This window comes from Narcine bancroftii, chromosome 2 (assembly GCF_036971445.1).
Source record: "Narcine bancroftii isolate sNarBan1 chromosome 2, sNarBan1.hap1, whole genome shotgun sequence".
Lineage (NCBI taxonomy): Eukaryota > Metazoa > Chordata > Chondrichthyes > Torpediniformes > Narcinidae > Narcine > Narcine bancroftii.
Window position 1 is genome coordinate 217,801,400 of NC_091470.1, and position 20,952 is coordinate 217,822,351.

At 42.4% G+C, this 20,952-nt stretch overlaps 1 protein-coding gene across 2 annotated transcripts in view; it reads left to right on the top strand.

Annotated features, from left to right (window-relative positions):
• The first annotated feature begins 1,657 nt into the window (after positions 1-1,657).
• Positions 1,658-20,952, top strand: part of LOC138752606 (dual specificity calcium/calmodulin-dependent 3',5'-cyclic nucleotide phosphodiesterase 1A-like) — a 242,789-nt gene continuing 223,494 nt past the window's right edge. For both annotated transcript variants that reach the window (XM_069915385.1, XM_069915384.1), the window contains exons 1-2: positions 1,658-1,869; positions 6,261-6,287. In XM_069915385.1, coding sequence (XP_069771486.1) covers positions 1,769-1,869; positions 6,261-6,287 — 128 coding nt within the window. In that variant the 5' untranslated portion in view covers positions 1,658-1,768. The remainder of the gene's footprint in view (positions 1,870-6,260; positions 6,288-20,952) is intronic.

The window sequence follows — 20,952 nt, forward strand, 5'->3', positions numbered from 1 at the left end:
CAAATAAAATTGATACCCCATCAATAGGTGCTTTCAAGCTGCCTTATAAAATAGTGTCAACCGGGCAATTTGCCTGGTTAGCATCCCACTCACAAGGCAGCTTGAAAGGATCCAACCTGGTCAGCATGCTCCTAAATCAACTGGGACCCTGCCCTACCTCTGAGGGAGTCAGGGAACCCAGTTAAACTTACCTAGGTTGTGTCCACCGGTAGCTTGAAAACAAAAATGGCCGACCCGCTTATTCCGGTGACGTTAGCGCTTGCGTGTGTACATCACCAGTCAGCATGTTGGTGTCAAGTTCAAATGTAGAGGAGGAACTCAGCAGTGCAGGTCAGGAAAGGGGATATTATATTGTGGTTTAAACATGCTTCCCAGGAAGAGTAAGGTTAAAATATTTTACTTAATTTCTTCTGGTGAGTGCGTGTCGCGTCATTCACTGCATCATCACAGGGCGGGATCCCCCTTAAATCACCGGGCTGGCGATTTAATGGGGCGATTTCCCCCCCGCAGGTAAAAGAAGCTGGGCGCACCTTTGACTCATTAAACACACCTGGCTACCCAGGTGCGGCAGTTTAAAAATGCAACGACTCAAAAGACTGAAGTTGAGCAAAACTGATAGGCTTTTATTCTCAATAGACTAAACAAAGGCACATCCCTGCTGGTCGACTGTCCCGAACTGAGGAGAGGGCTGAGGGACAGCCACCTTTATTCAGGCCCCTGTGGGAGGGGCCACCGCTACAATCAGCCAATGGGTTTACTACAGGATACTCAACCTATATCTCGACATGCATTTCAAAATTGAAATCAGAATGTGTGGAGGTTGACTCGTGTAAAACTGATTGGTCTAACAAGCCAGAGGACTGGCAGATCAGCAACAGTTATGATCCTGCATGTTGTATTCATAAGACATTGGAGCAAAAATAGAACATTCAGCCCATTTGACTCTGCCCCACCATTCAATCACGAGCTAGCTGATTCACAGCCCCACTTCCCCCAGAACCTTTGTTGTCTGGAATCAATCTCCGCCCCAGTGAGTTTCTATCCCTTCTCACCCAGTCAGATGGAGAAAATGTAAACCTTCTTGATGGAATAGGAAAATATGGAAGAATTTTAAATTAATGACAAGATTGCTGGAAAGTAATTTTTTTTCTCTCCCTTCAGTACTTCCTCATGACCCTGATTTTAAAAAAGAAAAGCATTTCTTTGTGTGGAATAAGATGGCCACAAAGATTTGATTGCTTTGAGGGAAGAGGGAGCCCAGGTGCATGGGGTGTAAAATTGGCCGGATCAGAATGACATCTTCCCTTTGGTGCCACCTGCTGCTGCCCTAGGTTAGGTTGGTACCTGCTCACTTTCACCGACGCGTCTTCAGGATCTACTGAAGCCCCCCGCCTCCCGTTGGATGACGACTCTTCCTCCCCTGCGCGGGTGCCCTGCCCGAACATTGCCCCGTGGTCCCAGGGCTCCGCAAGACCAAGCGTTGGGAAGCGATGTGCGGAGAAAGCCGCGCATGTGCTACCCCGCCCTCACTCACTTGTCACCGGGGCTTGGGCTTGTGGCGCTTTCGCCGGCTCATTTCATTCCCCTGTCTCGCATCTGAATGGGTAGGAAGATTTTTTTGGTTTGGGAACCGACAGATGTCTGGAGACTCCAATGTTAACGCATAGCCGCTCCTTTCCTGCGTTAAAGTTGCAACAGGGCAAAAATGATGGACAGTCGTTTGCTGCTCGAAAGTTAGGCATTTAATTGCATCTCGGAGTTTAAGGTAATGGAGTCGCCAACTAAGGAAATCGAAGAGTTTGAGAGCAACTCTCTCAAATACCTCCAACCAGAGCAAATAGAAAAAATATGGCTGCGGCTCAGGGGACTGTAAGTATAGTCTGACTTTTAAATCACGCTTCATTCTTCACCCCCCCCCCCCCCGCCCCTCACAATGTCAAGGAAAGGCACGAATGGTTTACAAGTGAATGGAATATCATAACGTTTTAAATTAGTCCGTTTTATTCTACTTTTTCATACTTTGCAATCACCGAGCGTGGTTTCTAATTTTGCAAATGTACGTTTTTGGAACAAATAAAACCGCATAGGGCTGGTCGCTGAACGCAGCCACCTGTTCCCATAAGTGGGAACTGTTTGGGTAATGAAGTACCGCACCAGTCAGCTGGCCTCCTTCCCTCCTTCCCCCCCCCTCTTCCCTCTCCCCCCCCTCTTCCCTCTCTCCCCCTCTTCCCTCTCCCCCCCTCCCCCCCTCCCCCTCTCCCCCCCTCCCCCCCTCCCCCTCTCCCCCCCTCCCCCTCTCCCCCCCTCCCCCTTCCTCCCCTCCCCTCCTCTCCCCCTCCCCTCCTCCTCCTCCCCCCCCTCTTCTCCCCATCCCCACCTTTGACCAGAGTGCCTAAATCACCACACTGGGAGAAAATAATCTATCGGGTTACTTTGACAAAAACAACTGATGTGTGTGTAATTTGACCCGCGCGTGGCCAAGGAGATGTTTAATCATGAATTAGATTTAGTGCAGTCTAAATGCTCTGCTCGCAGCGTTTTGCACTGGGGCATTACAAATTCTCATCATCTTCCAGCCCAGCTTGTTGAATGGATCTACGATAACTGCTGTATTTTAAAATAGACCATTACTCTCGATTGAATTCGGCTTCCCCTGTTTGGAGGCGAAGGCTAGGTTGAATACTTTGAAGAGCCGAGGGTCTAACAGTTTGGCCCTGGCCGTCACCACAATGCGTGTTGCACTTGGGCGAATTCTGGAGTGCGCTCGCCACCGGGGGGGAAGACCAGTTCATTGTATCCGAGAGGGGTTCATTGTCAAGATGGGAAGTTGAGAGCGATTAGCCTGCAGTAGGAAAGATTATATTGGAAACCCCGTATGGACATGTCACCGAGATCATATGGAACAGGTTTTCCCCGCATTTATTCTGTGGCTTTTCAAACTTGCTCGATCATGTTTTCCAAATCCGTCTTCAATCCGGTGTGTGAGAAATGATTGTACTCCAAGATCCAAATGTTTTAACCCAACCTGACCGAATTCTGAGTGGCATGTTAAACAAATAGATTTATCGCGAAATATTTTCCGTCTCCAAGTTCTTCGTCTTACCCCCCCCCCCCCCAATTAAACAGGGAGGTGGGCGATTGCGTGAATAAAGTTTGCAGAATTCCCAAAATCCGCAATTGTGCAGATTAAAAATAAGTGTCGGGAGTTTTCGCATTTTTTTTCTCTGATTCGTATAAAAATGTTCCTCTTTGACACGGGATTGCAAAGGCGCACACGTCTGCCGACCAAGGTTCATAACGCGGACATAAATAAGACAGCAGATGTTGGAATACATGACCCCCGCCCCCATCAGCTTGCTGGAAGAACCCAGCAGATCAAGGTCAGAGCTGAGTAGATTGACCCGGCTACGCAAGCTGGTGGGGTGAGTGTTGGCAGGTGGTGGGACCAGATGAGGAGGAGTCAGGTGGGTGGGGAGGGGAAGGAAACCAAGACTGGTCTATAATCTGTGGAACCACATGGGGCTGCGATGAGAGAGACACAGAGCCAGGTGCAGATAGAGGAATGGGAAGGATGAACACAGGGAGAAGAAAACTGGGTGGATAGGTGAGTGTGTGGGAGATGAACACTGGGGGTGGGGGTTATCTGAAATTAGAAAATTCAGTGTTGGTAACATTGGATGGTCAGTTAACCCCAGTGGAAACCAAGATGCTGTTAATTTAATTTTGGCATACAGCAGCCTACTAGTCCGTGCCGCCCACTTTACACCCCAATAACCTGCACCCCTGGTACATTTTGAACAGTGGGAGGAAACCGGAGCCCCTGGAGAAAGCCCCTCGCAGACACAAGGAGAACGTACAAACTCCTTACAGACAGCGCTAGACTCTTCCAATCTCCAGTTCTCTCACACACATTGACCGATCAACCTTTTCTTCTTCCTGTGCTCAGTTCTCCCATCCCCTTCCCAAATCGAACCCCACCTATCATCTCCTCCCCATATTGGGAATTCTGCAAACTTTATCCAAGGATTCACCCTTTCCATATTTGGAGATGGAATCTATTTTGTGGCAAACCAATTGGCTTAATTTGCCAATCAGTATGGAATTAACATTTGGACAAATTGTTTTTAAAATATAATTGATAATTAGCATCTTGTGCTTAGTAATATGTGGGAGCACTGGGCACAATCCTTCACACCAAATTAAAGACTAAAATTAAAAACATAGGACCCTCATCGAGCAAGACTCCTGCTTTTGTAAAGCTACTCCTCCCATTTTGTACTTCATATAAAGGCCTTTTTTTTCTTGTTTTCCTCCTTGGTCCTAATGTAGGTTGTCATCCTAAATCTTCCACTAGGATTAGGGGACATAGCCTGAAGATTTGAGGGGTAGATTCTGGATGGAGATGAGGAGGAACTTGCTTTATTTTTTCTTAAGGGCAGTGAATCTGAAATTCTCTGTCCAAGGAAGCACTAGAGACTATGTAATGAAAGGTATTTAATACACAATTAGAATTTTACAATTAATGGTTATAGAGAAAAGGCAGATAAGTGGAGCTTGTGTCGCGTTCTCATTAAATGATGGAACGGGTTCGACGGTCCAGATGGCTGTCTCCTGATCCTAATTCTTGTGTCTATGGACTCTTTTTGCCTCCACTCATACTACTTGACTCACTTTTCTTCCAATGCTGTGTTTTATGGTCTGTAACCTGATGCATTTTCCCTAAAGTCATTCAGTTGATCGTCAACTTGTTCGACAAATCTGCTTGACCTATTGAGTATTTCCAGAACTTTGGATTTTTAAATGTATTTATGCTTCAGTTATTCATTGAGCTTTATAAAATTATTAAATTGAAATTAAATTACAAATGGAGATAAAGCATAGTAACAGCCCATGAAACCATGCCACCCCAATACTCCAATCAACCTACAACCCCCATATATTTTTGGAAGGTGGAAGGAAACCAGCGAACCTGGAGGAAACTCCTTGTAGACAGCACTGGATTCGAACCTAGGTCGCTGGCACTGTAATAGCATTCTTATAATCACTATTCTAACTGTTCTGCCCAATATTGTTCAAAGAAATGAAGATCTTCAAGTTAATTTTACTTATTTTGTCAGTCTTCAAGATCGATCCGAGTTTCCCTGTTCCAACATGTATGGAACTTAAATGTTTGATCACTTCTGAGGTATCTTATTGTTGTGTTCTCGAGCCAGCTCATTGCTACATAACTCAGGTGGGATGGTGACTGGGAAATAGGAAATTTCGATGGAATTAGAGCACTTTGAACTGCCTGAGTAGGAATATGGCAGATAGTTTATGAAGTTGGAAAGTTATCCACTTTAATCCACAAAATAGAAAAGCAGAGTAGATTTTAAATGGCAACAGATTGGAAAATAATTATCTTTAAAGGGTCCAGGTGTCCATGTATGCAGACCACTGATATCTGACATGTAGGTGCAGGATATCATTAGGTGGGCAAGAACCTTTATTCAAAGAAGGTTTGAATACAAGAATAAAGATCACCTACTATGATTTTGAGCCTTTTGTGAGACACAATCCTGACTATGGAATTTTTAAAAATTGTCCATTAAGGAATTTGCTTGTAGAGAATTTAGCGATTAGTTCAAGAACAGTAGATTTGCTGTGAATGCAATGATTGAATAGACTCTTGGTGTATTCTTGGAGTTGAGAAGAAAGAGAGGAGACCTTGGTGAGACTTCCCTCAACTGCTTGATGTACAGGACATATTTCTTGTGGTAAAGGACTAGAACCAGGGGCTTCAGTACAAAGATTTAGATTATTTGGGACTGGGATGAGATTTCTTTCTGCAATTTTACTTAAATTTTAGGGATTTGCTATCTTGGTGGGCTTTGGAAGTTCAATCATGGAGTTCTTTCCAAACAGACATGAGTAGATTAAGATTTATTGGAGGAGGGCGTAGATGATGTTGGCATTGACAATTAGCCATGCTATTAATGAATGATGTAGAACAGGCTTGCTTACTAAATCAGATCAATAAGGGAAACAAGTTTAGATGGTGAAAATTTAATTCTGAAGGTAAAGTTAGAAAATATTTCAAGACTTTTAACCTGTGGAATATTTAAAAATGAATAATGCAGAATCCGGTCTCCTTTAGAATTTGTAAAGGTTATTTTCAATACTGTAAGAATTATTAGATGACACAATTTTCTTTTGTACGCTAATAACATTTAGTACGTAAAAATCCATTGTCCTGATTCATGTTCATTTCATTCCTTTAGGAGAAAGTACAAGAAGACCTCCCAGAGGTAAGTGTTTTGTTTTGCTGAATTGCTTGACCACTATGTTAACTGAGCAAATCTCCCTGTCAGAATATTGATGCCCCTCCAGGTTAGGTATACCTCCTCACTCTTGTTCAGGTCACCTCTGCCTAGAAGAGATGCTAACTGTTTATAAATCTGAAAGCCACCCTCCTGAACCAGCTACTCAGCCACACATTCATGTGCTCTGTCCTCCGATAGCTACTCTCACTGATACGTGATGTGGAAAGTAATCCGGAGGTCATCACCTTGGAGGTCCTACTTTTTAACCTCTGCCATTATGTCCTGTGTTCATTTCAAAGGACCTTATCCCATTCCCCACCTATGTTATTGTTACCAACATGTACCATGACTTTTGGCTACTTTAGAGGACACAAATTAAAAGAAAAAGACATTTACTGATAAATCCAAAAAAAGGATTCAGTTAAACTTTCTTTTACAGAGAATAATTGGAGTGTATTACTTGCTGCCTCATGTAGTAAAATAACAAAACCAGATGAAAGGAAGAAAGGAGAAAATTAAGTAAAGGATGAACTGCAGTTGTTTGGGGTGTGGGTTAGTCAGGTTTGAAGTATTGCATACATCTTTTATCTCTTTATTTATGGAGAAATATTTTTGCATTGGAGCTAATGTGGCAAAGGTTTCCCATTGTTTCTTCCTGAGATGAGAGGTTGGCTTGAGGAACAGTTGGGCCTGTGTTCATTGAAACCCAGTAAGTCACACAACATCCTTTATGTGGTGAAGAGATATGACCAATGTTTCAGGCCTGAGCCCATCATCAAGGTGTGAGCAAAAAGCAGGCAGAGTGCCTGAATAAAATGACGGAAGTATGAGCAGGGGGAGGAGCACATGGGTCACAGGCAAGAGGTCATAGATGGATCTGGGTGGGAGGGAACAAGAGAAAATAGCTGAGGGAGAGGGAGATAGCTTGATGAATAGAGAAGGAAAGGACTGGAGAGCTGAAGGAATGGAGACAGAGGAATGGGGGAAGGAAGGGAGACGAGACAGGGGAATAGCCCAACGGAAACCAGAGAACAATGTTAATGCCATCGGGTTGGAGAATGCCCAGACAGAATATTGGCTGTTGCACCTCCAATTTAAGAGTGGCCTTGGTTTGGCAGTGAATTACGGTGTGGACAGACATGTCGGTGTGGGAGTGAGATGCAGAATTGAAATGGTTGGCCACTGGGAAATCCTGCCATTTAGACAGACTGAAGGTCCTTGGTGAAATAACCTCCCAGTCTGCATTCGGTCTCTCCGAATCAGGATTCAGTGGGGAACCCTGCAGATTCACAAGTGAAATGTTGCTTCACTTGGACTGTTTGGAGCCCTGATTGGTGGCATGGGTGCAAGTGTGGCATCTGTGACCACAGAGGTGGGTACCAAGGGCCAATATCTAATATTCCATCTGGGAACTTTCCTACCAAATGGCATTAACAGCGAGTTCTCCAGTTTCCGTTGGGCCATTCCTGTGTCTCCTTCTCTTCCCCATCTCTGCCTCCTTTCCTCTTCCCTCACATTCAGAGAGTTTTTCCCTTCTTCCTATCGGTTCCCTCCTTTTTTCTTTTGTGCCCTCCCTCCAAACCACTCTCCTGTAGATCTGCTCCTCCCCACCAACACGTCCCTCCCCCCAACACTTCCCTCCCCCCACCATGGAGTTTATTATGCATCTTTATCTTTGCTATATGTAGGACACTGTTAATTTGCTGAATTTCTCATGCAATTGTGGAAACTACAATTATAGTGTCTGGGGATTTTATTGTTTAACTGTGTTCATCGAAGTTTGTGGAACCCAAAGGAATTAACAGGATAGATGCTGAGTGGACATTCATCCACATGGGAAAATGTAGAAAGAGAGGGCAGAGTTTACTGAAATGCGGTCAAAGATAAAGATGAGCAATTTCTTCTCTGTGCACTGTGAATCTTTAATGATTTCATTATCATTAATCTTTGGCCTACAGGATTTCACATTTTTTACAACATTCTGAGAGAAGGAATTCTTCCTCTTTTCCATCAGGATTGGGCAGCTACTTATTCTGAAACTATGCCCTTGGCTTCAGATAAATCCCACTTGGAAATTATCCCTCAATTTCCCCCATATTTTCTTTTCTTACCAAGATCATCTCTGATCCTTCTAGGCTTCCATGAGTATGGGGCCAATTTGCTTCACGTATCAACCCTTTCATTCCAGGAAATTGTGAAACTTCTCTGCATTGCCTCTAATGCAAGCACATCTTTAGTGAACAAAAGTGCTGGAGAAACCGTTTGACAAAGTATGAGAAGAAAGCAGGCAGACACCAGTATTTAAAAAACACAATGAGGGGAGGAGGGAAGACTGGGCAGGGGGAGGAGAGAGGCCAACAGCAAAAAGGCCAGAGTTGGTTATGGTGGTGGTGCTACAATGGCAACCCTGCCACTAGGGGGACCCTTGGAGAGTGAGGAGAGGAGACAGCGCATACCCATAGGGTTCTACCACTGAGTCTAACTACTGATGACCCTATATAGGCTTTAAATGGCCTGTTAAAGGAGCCAATAGAGGTTTATTTTGAAATCCTTTGACCGCATGGTCTAGGCACATGGTGTTCTGCAGTAGCCTCGAGGGGTCGCAGACTTCAGGGAAGCAGACTGGCACAGGGCACCAGAAAACAGGGGGACCCACTTCCTGTTTGAGAAGGAAAAGCAAAGGAGATGATTCATGGGACGGTGGCCACAGCTGAAGACCAGTCAGGGGTTCTGTGGCTGAAGAACACTCAGGCTGTTTCCGACTTAAAGAGAGGAACTGTGCAGGCAGGATGCGTGGTTCTAACAACTGCAGTCAAAGGATTCTTGCCAGGCTGCGGACTACTAAAGATTGGCTTGAGACTGGCAAAAGGGGTACCAGGTATCAGAACCAGGATGCGAGGATGCCAAGGGCGCTGATGGCTTCCTGATTATATTTGGATGTGGAGCTCGGGCTCCCAATGGTTTGGAATGGAGTCTGTGTGGCTGCAGAGGTGAATTCACGGCCATTCGTTGACACCGGGATTTGGTGGGGGTGGGGCGGGGGGGGGCTCTCTTTTGCTTCTCTTTCTCTGAATGTAAAAGGGACCTGGCAATATCTACTGATGACCCTTGCAGCAGTCTAAATCACATTTTGTGTAACATTCCACCTGTTTTATTCCAAGACAATAAAGGAATTTTAAGATCAGGAGAAAAATGCTCTGGTCATGGGGTGGGGGGAGTCACTGAATGGAGGGGGAAGGGGGTGGGGAGTTGGAGGAATGGAGACAGTGGGATGGGGAAAGAGAGACAGGGCAGGGGACTAACAAAAACTGGAGATCACTGTTAATGACATCCGGTTGGAGACTGACCAGGTGCTTTTCCTCCTAATTTGTAGATGGCCTTAGTTTGGCAGTGCATGAAACTATGGACAGACATGTCAGCGTGGGAATGGCCAAGGAATTGAAATAGTTGGCAACTGGGAGATCCTTGCTATCACAGTGGACAGACAGAAGATGCTCAACAAAGTGATCTCCCGGTCTGTGTCCAGTCTCATAGATGAGGAGGAGGCCACAATGGGGGCACTGCATGCAGTACACAACTTCTAGTCAAATAGCGGTGACCTCCCAGTGGCCAACCGTTTCACTCCTGTGCCAACATATGTGACTGTGGCTTTGTGCGCTACCAAACCACTGCAAATTGGAGGAAGAACAGATGGCATGAATTGCAATCTCCAATTTCCGTTAGGCCCTTCCCTGTTCCTCTTGATCCCTCTCTTTTTCTCCAGCTCCCAATCCCCTTTACTCTCCATTCAGAGAACTACCCCTTGCCCTACCTCTTCTCAGCTTTATTCTCATGTGCCTTCCCAGCCATTCCCACCCATTATCTCTTGTATGTTGGCTTTTGTTTCTCCCCCTGCCCTTCTTCCATCCTTTATCACCTTTTTATTTAAGCATCTGCCTGCTTTTTGCTCCTATCTTGACAAAGGGCTCAGTCCCCAAACATTGTTTATATATAAATATATAATTATATTTTATATCTATATAATATAAATATTTTTTATATTATTGCTTCCATTGAATGATGGAAGTTCCTCCATCACTTTCCTGTATTACACTACAATCACAGCATCTGCAGACTTTCTTGTTCAAATGCAAGTACACCCTTCCTTCAATATGGAGCTCCAAAGTGTAGGGCAGGGAATGTCTCACCAGTGCTACGCTACATTCCATTAACCTTTCTCACCGTGAACTGATGTCTTGCAACCTCTTCTCTAAACCACGATGGCATTGTGTTAAAGACCAATTCTTGGTGTGGAGAGCATTCATTTGGGCCCATCAGTAAAAGCTCTTTCAATTATAGTTCCTGCTTCACTGCCTCTCATTTAATCCCCAAAAGCATGGTAATTAATTGGTGTGTGCCTTGTTGCTACACAACATCGAGATCTGCTGGCTTGGCAGAGGCTTTGAGAAAATGGGGAATGTTCCTTGTCTGTACTGTTTGGGTTCTTGCTGGATATTCAATAAAACGGGGGGAGAAAATTTATGGAGTGGGCATAGAATGTCTTAAATGTCATCTACATTGTATGCAATTGCTACTTAAGCCCTTTATCTTTAAAGCACTATCGAAGTGTCTCTGTTAGCTTTAATATAATAAATAGCATGCCTGCTGAGTTTTAATGGTTGAAAGGTCAGAAGTACGAGACATAGCGATTTAATCAATAAATAAAATGTTGGAGTTATTCATCAGGCTAGAAAACATCCAAGGTTTGGATTTACAAGGTTAGTTCCAGGGATGGCAGGGTTGTCATATGCAGCAAGGCTAGAAAAACTGGACTTGTATCCATTGGAGTTTAGAAGGATGAGGGGGGACATGATTGAGATATACAAAATCATCAGGGGGATAGACAAGGTGAAGTCGGATTACTTGTTCCCAATGATGGGGGAGACGAGGACTAGAGGGCATAGTTTAAGAATACAGGGTAGGCCCTTTAGGACGGAGATGAGAAAGCATTTTTTTACCCAGAGAAGTGTGAATCTGTGGAATGCTCTGCCACAGAGGGTGGTAGAGGCGGATTCGCTGACTATGTTCAAAAGAGAGTTAGATAAGACTCTTGTGGGTAACGGAGTTAAGGGTTATGGGGATAAGGCTGGAAAGGGGTACTGATGGTAATGATCAGCCATGATCTAAAATGGCGGTGCTGGTCCGACGGGCCAAATGGCCTACTCCAGCTCCTATTGTCTATTGTCTAATGACAATGACCAGATGTTATCAAAAGCCTTTACTCAGAAAAGTGTGCCTCCAAACTGCTGAACTCTTGCATCCTGATTTTTAAATTTCTGTTCTGCAGCACCCTTTTCTATTAACCTCTTATTTGAAATCTCATCTGCATTCTCAGTTGGGTGAAAGGAAGGTAGCCCCAGAAAAGCCATACAATTTTTATTCAGAAAGTGACCTCCAGAAGATTGTTTCTACATTGTGTAAAGTCACCAAATCATTTTGGATCCAAAGGATTTAATATCTTGGGCTTGAAGTGTGAGTTCACTACCTTTTTAAGAAGCAGTAAAAAAATGATCTTTTCTCATTTATTTGCAAAATTTGTTGGCTAATAATTTAAAGAAAATATTGTTTCAACCAGCCATTCTCAATGGAAGTCCCATGACTCCCTCTGGGGGCCACAGGACATTTAACAACACACAGCATAATGCCTTGTGTAGCAGAATTTAAAAAAAAAGTTCTTTTAAATATTGGCAGTAGAAGTACGGAAGTAACCAAAATGTGACTGCCTCACGGGGAAGGGGACCCATAAATTTTGAACAGAGTCATTGGGTGTTGGGTGGGGGGAAGGGGGAGGGGCATAGCTGAAAAAAGGTTGCGAAGGGCTGCTTTAAACCAATGAAATTTTGCAAAGTATCTCCTTACCAACAAAGAACCTATTCTGCCTGATCGGCTTCATGTCCTCTTACTTTTTCTACCTGCATTTGCCTACAAAGTCCCATCATTGAGTAGAAGTACACTATTGTGCTTGATAAGGGATCCTGGCCCAAACGTTGACCATTCTGCTGAGTTCCTCCTGCAGATTATTTTCTGTTCGCTTTTGTGTTGGAACGGGCATGCATGTGCAGATATTTTCAGATGGTTGAGTTTGGACTCTGCTTAATCACAGTGTTGGTTTAGAGTTTAAGTAAGGAGTGTGAATTATGTGTAATTTAAAAAAAAAGTAGAAGATTTTAATCTTTCTTTGAACACCACATGCAATTTGATTCCAGACAAAACTGGAATAACAAGGAAGGACATCTAATTGAGTTGACTTAATAGTAGGCTCTGCTTCAAATTTTGATGTCAAAATCACATTCTGAGGTGGAAAGGTGACTGCACAATTGTATAAATTGCCAGATTGTTCTTCAATCAACAGCTAACTTCATCCTATATCCAAATATGATTTGATTTTTGCAGGATATCTCTCAGAATTTCTTGGTTATTCAGAATGACAGTGATCCGAAGGGCAAATTGATGATTACTGTAAATGGTGTTCAGAGCTCACATGTCAACTAATATACAGAACAAAAGTCTTTGGTCTGGCCTTGCAGAATGAATAGCTGGATGAATAATGTTTTAATTTTGTCATTGCAGCAAAGTTGAAATACAATATGCTGTCCACCCTGTTGGGAATTCCAGACACACCTATTGTGCTTCATGATCAGTTTTTTAATTTTAACTATTTTGTTATTCCAGGATGTCTTCAAGTTTATTGAATGAGATTGGATAATCATTATTTACAAGTGCAAGCTAATGTATATCTAAAATGGATCTTTAGAGTGGCACTGTGAGAATGTTTATTCACAGATTGACTGAATTTCAGGGACATCCAATAAGTTTCTGGGAGGAATTTCTCCGCCTGGGATACCAGAAGACTGGAGGATAGCTAATGTTGTCTCCATGTGCAAACAATAAGGCAATAGGGTTAAGCCTTAAAACTACAAGGCAGTAGCGAAGTTCAGAGGGACAGGGTGTATGTTCACTTGAAAAGCAGAGACTGGTTAGGAGGAGTCACCATATAAAAGAAAATCATGCTTCACAAATCTGAGTTGTTTTGAGGACACATGCAAAGAGGCTGATGAATGCAGGACAGTAGATGTTTGTATGGGCTTCAGTAAGGCTTTTGACAAAGACCTCGGAGAAGCCTGGACCAGAAAATTGAGGCACAAGAGATTTGAAGTATGTTGGTGAACCAGGTCCAAATCTAGCTTAGTGATAGAAAGTAGAAGGTAGTGGAATGAGGTTCCTGCGATGGCAAGTCTGCAACATGGGGTTCTCCAGGGATCAGTACTGGGATCTTGGTAATGAGGTGTGCATCTAGGTGGGGTTTCAGGTGCTTGGACACCGATAATGCACCGGCAGATGCAGCTGGGATGTTCAGGTGGCTGCAGAGAAGACGCCTTTCTGTCACCTGAATGTGCTGGCTGAAGGAGAGTCACGTCCGAGCGAACATGGCTCCTGTGGACTGTGGCTTGTTTATGGAGCATCTTGTAGCAGCAGTACATGAAAATAATGGAAAAGAAATAAACTTTAATTGTCGTCCACGAAACAGTTGTTGGTTTGTTTTCACGAGGACAATATCTCTGCGCATTGCTCCCTATTGATGTATCCTTTGCTCTTGATGTCGGGAGTGGGGAGGGTAGGTGTCGGGAGCGGGGAGGATGGCTGTCAGTGGGTCACCAGCTAACTGTCAACAGCCCGCTCGCTGCTAGGCACCTGAAAGCTGCTAGCCTCTTTCCCTTGCTGCTTTCAGGTGCCTAGGGGGAGCGGTCCTAGCTGGAGAATCTACCTCCCCGAGGAGGGTTAGGTTAATGCTCCTCGGGGGCCAGGTTCTCCACTTTCAGGTGGCCTCCCGACAGTTCATTCGGATATTTTAGGCGGCTTTACATTTGGGTATTCTGGCCACCTGAAAGCATCTATTGTACTTTGGAAGGCGAAGAGTGGATATGAACTGGAACTGCTGGCAACATTAAGGAAAATACCAAAGCACTTTTGTACATATATGAAGGGGAATAGGGTAAGCAAGGAAAGATTAGTGCCGATTAAGGACCACAGAATTGCAATTTGTGCATGGAATGGGTGGATGAAGATGAGGTTTTTGGGAATTTTTTTTCACAAGAATGTTGTAGTTAGAATCTTTGGGGAACAGCAGAATTCTAAAACTGATTACCATTGAAAATGAGGTGGCATTGGATGCGTAAGCTAGCATAAGGGTGGATAAATCGTCAGGGACGATTCTATACTAGCTGCAGTAGAGGTGCTGGATAACTAGAGGACAGCAAATGCAGGGTAGCAAATTTAAGCCGGGTAATTACAGGTCTAGTATTAGGGGTAATCTACTAGGGGGAAAAAAACTTAAAGAAACAGAACTAATCAAGACATTAATCAAATAGATGGTTTGGTTTTATGGGGAGATCCTGTATGAGGGATTTGATCCATTTTCTTGGGTGAATGTCTAGATATAGGCCTGCCTGGATTTTACCAAGACCTCAAACAAGCCCCCATATGTGAGTATGGCTCAAAAGGTAAAAGCCCATTGGATCCAGGACAATTTGGATCTGAAGTTAATGATCGGAAGCAGAGATTGATTTTGTGTTGGATGATTGCTTAAGATCAGATGAGATGTTTTCGAATGTTTCATCTGATAAAAGACTTCCCCCACTAATACAACATTGCTTGAATAGTGTATTAGAGAGTCAGCTTAGATTATTCTGCTCAAGTCTGCTTCAGACTTGGAGGCTAAAGTGCAACAGCTGAGTCACAGATGAGTTTTTTTTCTAGATTTATTAAATTTTGAAGTAGAATTTTAAAATTGCGCAATGATTGTCTTCCCTGATGTTTCACAATCACCTCACGGGTTCACTCATTAAATGATTCTACTTTATATTCAGTTAGTAGCTTGTGATTCTTTTTAAAATATTTTAATTAAAATTTACAATTCTGCAAAATTAAACTGTACAGTTATATTTTAGGATACAATTGCAGAAGGAAAAAAACCCATATGATCAAAACCCCTTTAGCAAGGTTAGAAAAAAAAACGTAACATGTGGACATCAAGTGACAACAAATTGGAAACTGGCATCAGAGCTTTGAAGTTTAGATCAGTTTTAAAACTTTAGATTATGGTAATGGTCCATGAAAGGACCCAATATCTTTAAGAAATTAGTATTTGAATCCTTAATGGCATTATCTAATTTTTTCTAAACTTAAACAGGACTAATATAATTTAACCATTGTATGTGTGTAGGTGGAGAGTTATCCTTCCATTTAATCAAAATTACTTTTTTTTGTATCATTGGCGATACAAATATTTGATTAATATTCTATTCATTTTTTTCCTGTAATGATGCAAACAATTAAAAAAAAATGCAAGTTTGGCTATCAATAAAGTAAAATATAAAATTTAGTTTTGAGATGTAGTCAATAAAACATCATCAGATAATTCAAACAGAGCATTTTAAAAAAAAATTATTAAGCTTAGGGCCATGGGAACAATAGCAAGTGTTAGGTTGTACTTGACGGAGGTTGGTGGATGAGGAGATTCTCCGGGTTCTGTCGTGTTTGGGAGCAGCCATCTGGAGAGTGAGTCACCATGCAAATGTGACACCCAGTTTACACTATACTTGGCCCTTTGTTGAGGGCTGCTGCTTTATTTCTGGAAAAGGCAAACTTTCGAAGAGGGATATTCCCGTAGGGTGTCCAGCTCTACGGTACAAAACGTGGAGTCGGCCCCCATTACAAGATTTATTTTTTCTGCTCAGTTTTGGAATTTTTCTCCCCCCTTGTTTTTTTAAAAAATATTTTATTTAACAACTTTTAAACCACAACGGTCAAAAAAGCTTTAACTTGATGATAGCAAAGGAAAGTATTATTTGGCACATTAAATTTATTCTTAATTCGTTCAAATGTTATAAATCTTCCAGCTTCAAAACAATCCTCTATCCTCTCAATACCCATCCACATCCAATTCCTCAAATTTTGATTATTCGTAGAAAATGGAATGTCTATTTTGACATAAAGGGATTTTTCCTGAAATTGAACCTGTGCATATATTTCATATCAAGTTTATTCTATAATTCAATTAGATATTTCAAAACAGGATTATCTCTACTTCCCACCAACAATTTTGAATTCCACTTACAAATAAAATCCTGTATATTAATTTCTCCTTTTTTATTAAGTTCTATATTAACCCAAGCAGGAATTTATTTATGCCAAACATTACATTAATAAGTCTCAGTTGGGCGGCCATTTAATAGTTCTTAAAGTGGGAAAGTTGTAAACATCCCAATTCAAACTTCCAAGTCATTTTTTTTCAAAGAAACTCTTGCCATTTTCCCTTTCCATAAAAGCTTTCTAACACTCATATTCAAGTCCTTGAAAAAATTTTGAGGTATTGTGATGGGGATCGACTGAAAAAGATATTAAACTCGAGGGAAAACATTCAACGTAATACAATTTACCCCACCTACTAAAGTTATAGGTAAGTTATTCTACTTATTCAAATCCTCAATAACGTTATTAAGTAATAGTAAATAATTTAGTTTATATAAATTATTCAAATCATTATTGAGCCGAATACCTAAATATTTAATTCCAGCATCTGGCCACCAAAATGAGTAGCCTTTCTGCACTGAGTATAGTTACGCTTGACTAAAGGCAAAATTTCACTTTTGTCTCAATTAACCTTATACCTAGATACTTCATCATGTTCTTCCAGTCTTGTATGTAATTTACACAACAAATTCATAGGGTCTGTCAAATAAATTAAAACATCATCAGGAAACTAATTTTGTATTCTTCTTCATTGACCTTTATACCCTTAAACTTAAAACTCTTGTTTTATTAACTCTGCTAAAGGCTCTTTTGCCAAAATAAGCAGAGCAGGTAATAAAGGACAGCCCTGTCTACTCGATCTAGTTAATTGGAAAGAACTAGAAATTTGTCCATTAATCACCACTTTGCAGATGGATTTTTATATGTTTTAACTCAATTTATGAATGTTGGTCCAAAGCCAAACTTTTCCAATACCTTAAACATAAAATCCCATTCTAGCCTATTAAAGGCCTTCTCTGCATCTTAAACTACTGCCACACTTAAGTCCCCCTTTTCTGAGCTAAATCAATCTAGCAACATTATCAGCAGATTGTTGCTTTTTAACAAACACTGTTTAATCCAATGAATTAAATTTTGTCAATATTTAGCTAATCAATTTGCTAAAATTTTAGCAATAATTTTATAGTTTGCATTCAATAATGATATTAGTCTATAAGATGCTGACTTTAATGGATATCTATCTTCCTTTGGCATAACCGTAATAATTGGAGTTGAAAAAGATTCTGGTAGCAAATGAGTAAGAAATAAACTGCTGGAACAATGGGTGAAGCAGCCCCTGAGGAGGGAAGTGGATAATTGATGTTTTGGGTCAAGACCCTTTATCTGGACTGAAAGACTAGAGGTAAGATAGCCAATATAGAGGTGGAGGGGGAGGTTGAGAGAAGACCTGGCAAGTGACCTGTGAATCCAGGTGCCAATGGGTTGCTTGGCAGATAGACAGGTGTGGAGGAGGGGGGAATGGTGGAGATAGCAACAGATGCAGGGAGGTGGAAAATTGAGACTAAGATCTGCAGATTATGAAATCTGATATGAAAGGAAGGTGAGGGCTGGAACAAAATAAGGAAGGGATAGTGGAGAGAGGGAGGGGATGGAGGAACCTGTGGGAGGAGTTTTTTGATGATGGCCAGATGGAGGAGATGGGAGAGAGGAAATAAATTGGGTTTCAGGCAGCTGGAGGAAGGGGTTTGGAAACCAAGGGGACCTGTGTAGATCAGAAAAAGAGAAAAAGGGACCAAGTGGGTTAGGGTTACCTGACATTGGAGAATTTGGTGTTTATGGTGTTGTGTTGTAGATGAACCAGGCAGAATATGAGGTGCTGTTCTCCAACACTGCACTTCATCTCACCCTGGCATGAGGAGAAGTAGGAATAAAGAGGAGACACAAAATGGCTGGATGGCCACTGTTGCTTAGTGTGTGCCTGGCCTCAGTGATGTCGAGAAGGCTACATGAAGAACACTGAATGCACGTAAATTTCTCGCATCTATGATGGTTGTTTTTGTCTCTGGACAGAGGTGAGGGATGGAGTGCAAGGGCAGATGTTACTGCTCCATTAATTTGGAGGAGAAAAATGGGTTGGGAAGGATGAGAGATTCGTGGAGAGAGTGATTCCTGAAAAAAAAATGAGAAAAGTTGGGAAGAGAAGATGTGACTTGTTCAAGTTCACATTTGTTGTCAGAGTGCATACATGATATCACAAACAACCCTGAGATTCTTTTTTCTGCAGGCGAGGCAGAATTTCTACTGATCAGTATTTTAAACTGTACTCAAGAAAAAGATAACTATACAAAAGTGAGATATATAAACAAGGTGTGCAAATACAGAAAAAAATAAGTATTCAGTAATCAATTTATGTGAAAAGCCATTAGACTCATTAGAGTCTTGTGGCACCTAATACCTCTTTGCTGATGGCTGCAGCGAGGACAGAACATGTCCTGGGTGGTGTGGATCCTTGATGATTGGTGTTAGTCTCCAATGGCTGTGCTCCTTGTAGATGGTGGAGAGCGTTTTGCCTGGTTTCTGATGCCAGATCTCCGCAAACCTTTAAGGAAGCAGGGGTGCTGACATGCTTTCTTCATGATGAAATTCTTATGTTGGGTCCAGGAAAGGTCCTCCGAGATGGTGACTCCCAGGAATTTAAATTTACTCACCATCTCTACTTCTGGCTTCCCCCAGTGATCACTTGCGAAGAGATCGGGTTGTAGCTGACTGAAATGTTGAGGGATGATGACAGAGTCATCTCCATGCAATTGTTGATGTAGGGGAGAAAGAGTTGCCCAGAATAGGTTTGAAACAAAGGTGCCTCTCCTTTTTACTTTCAGCTTAAGTTAAGCAACCAGGGCTGGCCTGGTTGATCCATTGTTTCTGCATGTACTTGCCCCACTTATCTCTTCCTACCTTGACTCAATCTTTTACCACCTCCTGGCCCAGGTCATGTCTGTTTATGTAAAAACACAATGCTGGAGAAACTCAGCTGATCAAACAGTGACGATACATAACCAATGTTTTGGGTGGAGCTACATAAATTACACTGTTTGACCTGCTGAGTTTATCCAGCATTGTATTTGTACTTCAAACATGGTGACTGCAGATTTTTTGTGTTTTACTACATTTTGCTTTACCCTTGTCTGTTTATGCCTACTTCCAGGACACTTCACGTGCTCTCCGCCCATTTTAACAACTTCCAGTTCCCTGGTCCTCTGTCTCATCTTTGCATTGGACACTCAGTCCCCAATTGTAAGGTCTTGATGTCATCAATTCATTCCAGAGCAAAGATCTAACTAGTTCTCCTCTATAACACTCTCCTCTACCTTACAGAATTTGTTTTTACACTGAACAACTTCTTACCTTGAATAACATATCTTTCACGTTCTGCAAACTGACATGCAACTGCCTGGGTTCCAGCTACGCCTGCATTTTCATAGCTACATGGAGCAGTCTCTCATTACTCCCCAGAACATTGCCTACTGCATTGCTGCTTCCTCTTGCATCCATGCAGAACTTGTCAATCTTAATGACCAGTTGCAACCAGTTTCCACCCTGCCCTCAAATTCATTGGGGCTACTTCCAACATATCTCTCTCCTTTCTGGATCTCTCCAGCTCAGGATGGAATCTGTCCGCTGATGTTTACTGCCAACCCACTGATTCCCGCAATCAACTAGATTACGTCTCCTCTCACTCTATCTCTTGTAAGTATGCCATGCCTTCTCAGCTTCTGCGTGTCTGTGACATTTGTTCTCCAGATGGGACTTTTCACTTGACGGTACCTGTGGGGCATTTGATGTGCTGCATTGAAAGATTTCCCATTTAAAAAAAACCTTCAAAACGCACGAGTTATCAAAAACAATTTCTCTTTCTTGAAACTATGTTGACTCTGCCTGTTCATTTTCTAATTTTTTCTACAAGTATAGGCCCTCCTTCCAGAATGGATTCAGGGTGACTGGTCTATATTTGAACCCAGTAGTCACCCATTTCAATTCCCTGCCCCATTCCCTTGCTGACATGTCTTTCCATGGTTTAATGCCCTGCCAGACTGAGACCACCCACAAACTGGAGGAACAACACCTCATCTTCACATTAGTTCCCTCCAACGGCACGAACATGACGTCTCTGGTTTCAGTTAGCCCCACCCCCAATCTTTCCCTATGTCTCCTTTCCTGTAGTGTGTTTGTTCATTCTCATTTGCACTCTGTCTCTCTCTCTCCCCCCCCTTCCCTCTCTCTCCTTTACCCTAGCTCTGCATTCACAGACCCAAAGCAGCAGTACTTGAGGAGTATTAAAAAACGCAAGAAAAACCTCAAAAGAAATCAGGAAGGCTAAAAGAAGACATGAGGTTGTTTTGGCAGACAACGTGAAGGAAAATTCTAAGGGTTTCTACAGATATATTAAGAGCAAAAGGATAGTGAGGGACAAAATAGGTCCCCTTGAAAATCAGAGTGGCCGGTTTTGAATGCAGCTAAAAGAGATGCGGGAGATCTTAAATGTTCTTTTTTCATCAGTATTCACTTAGGAAACAGACAC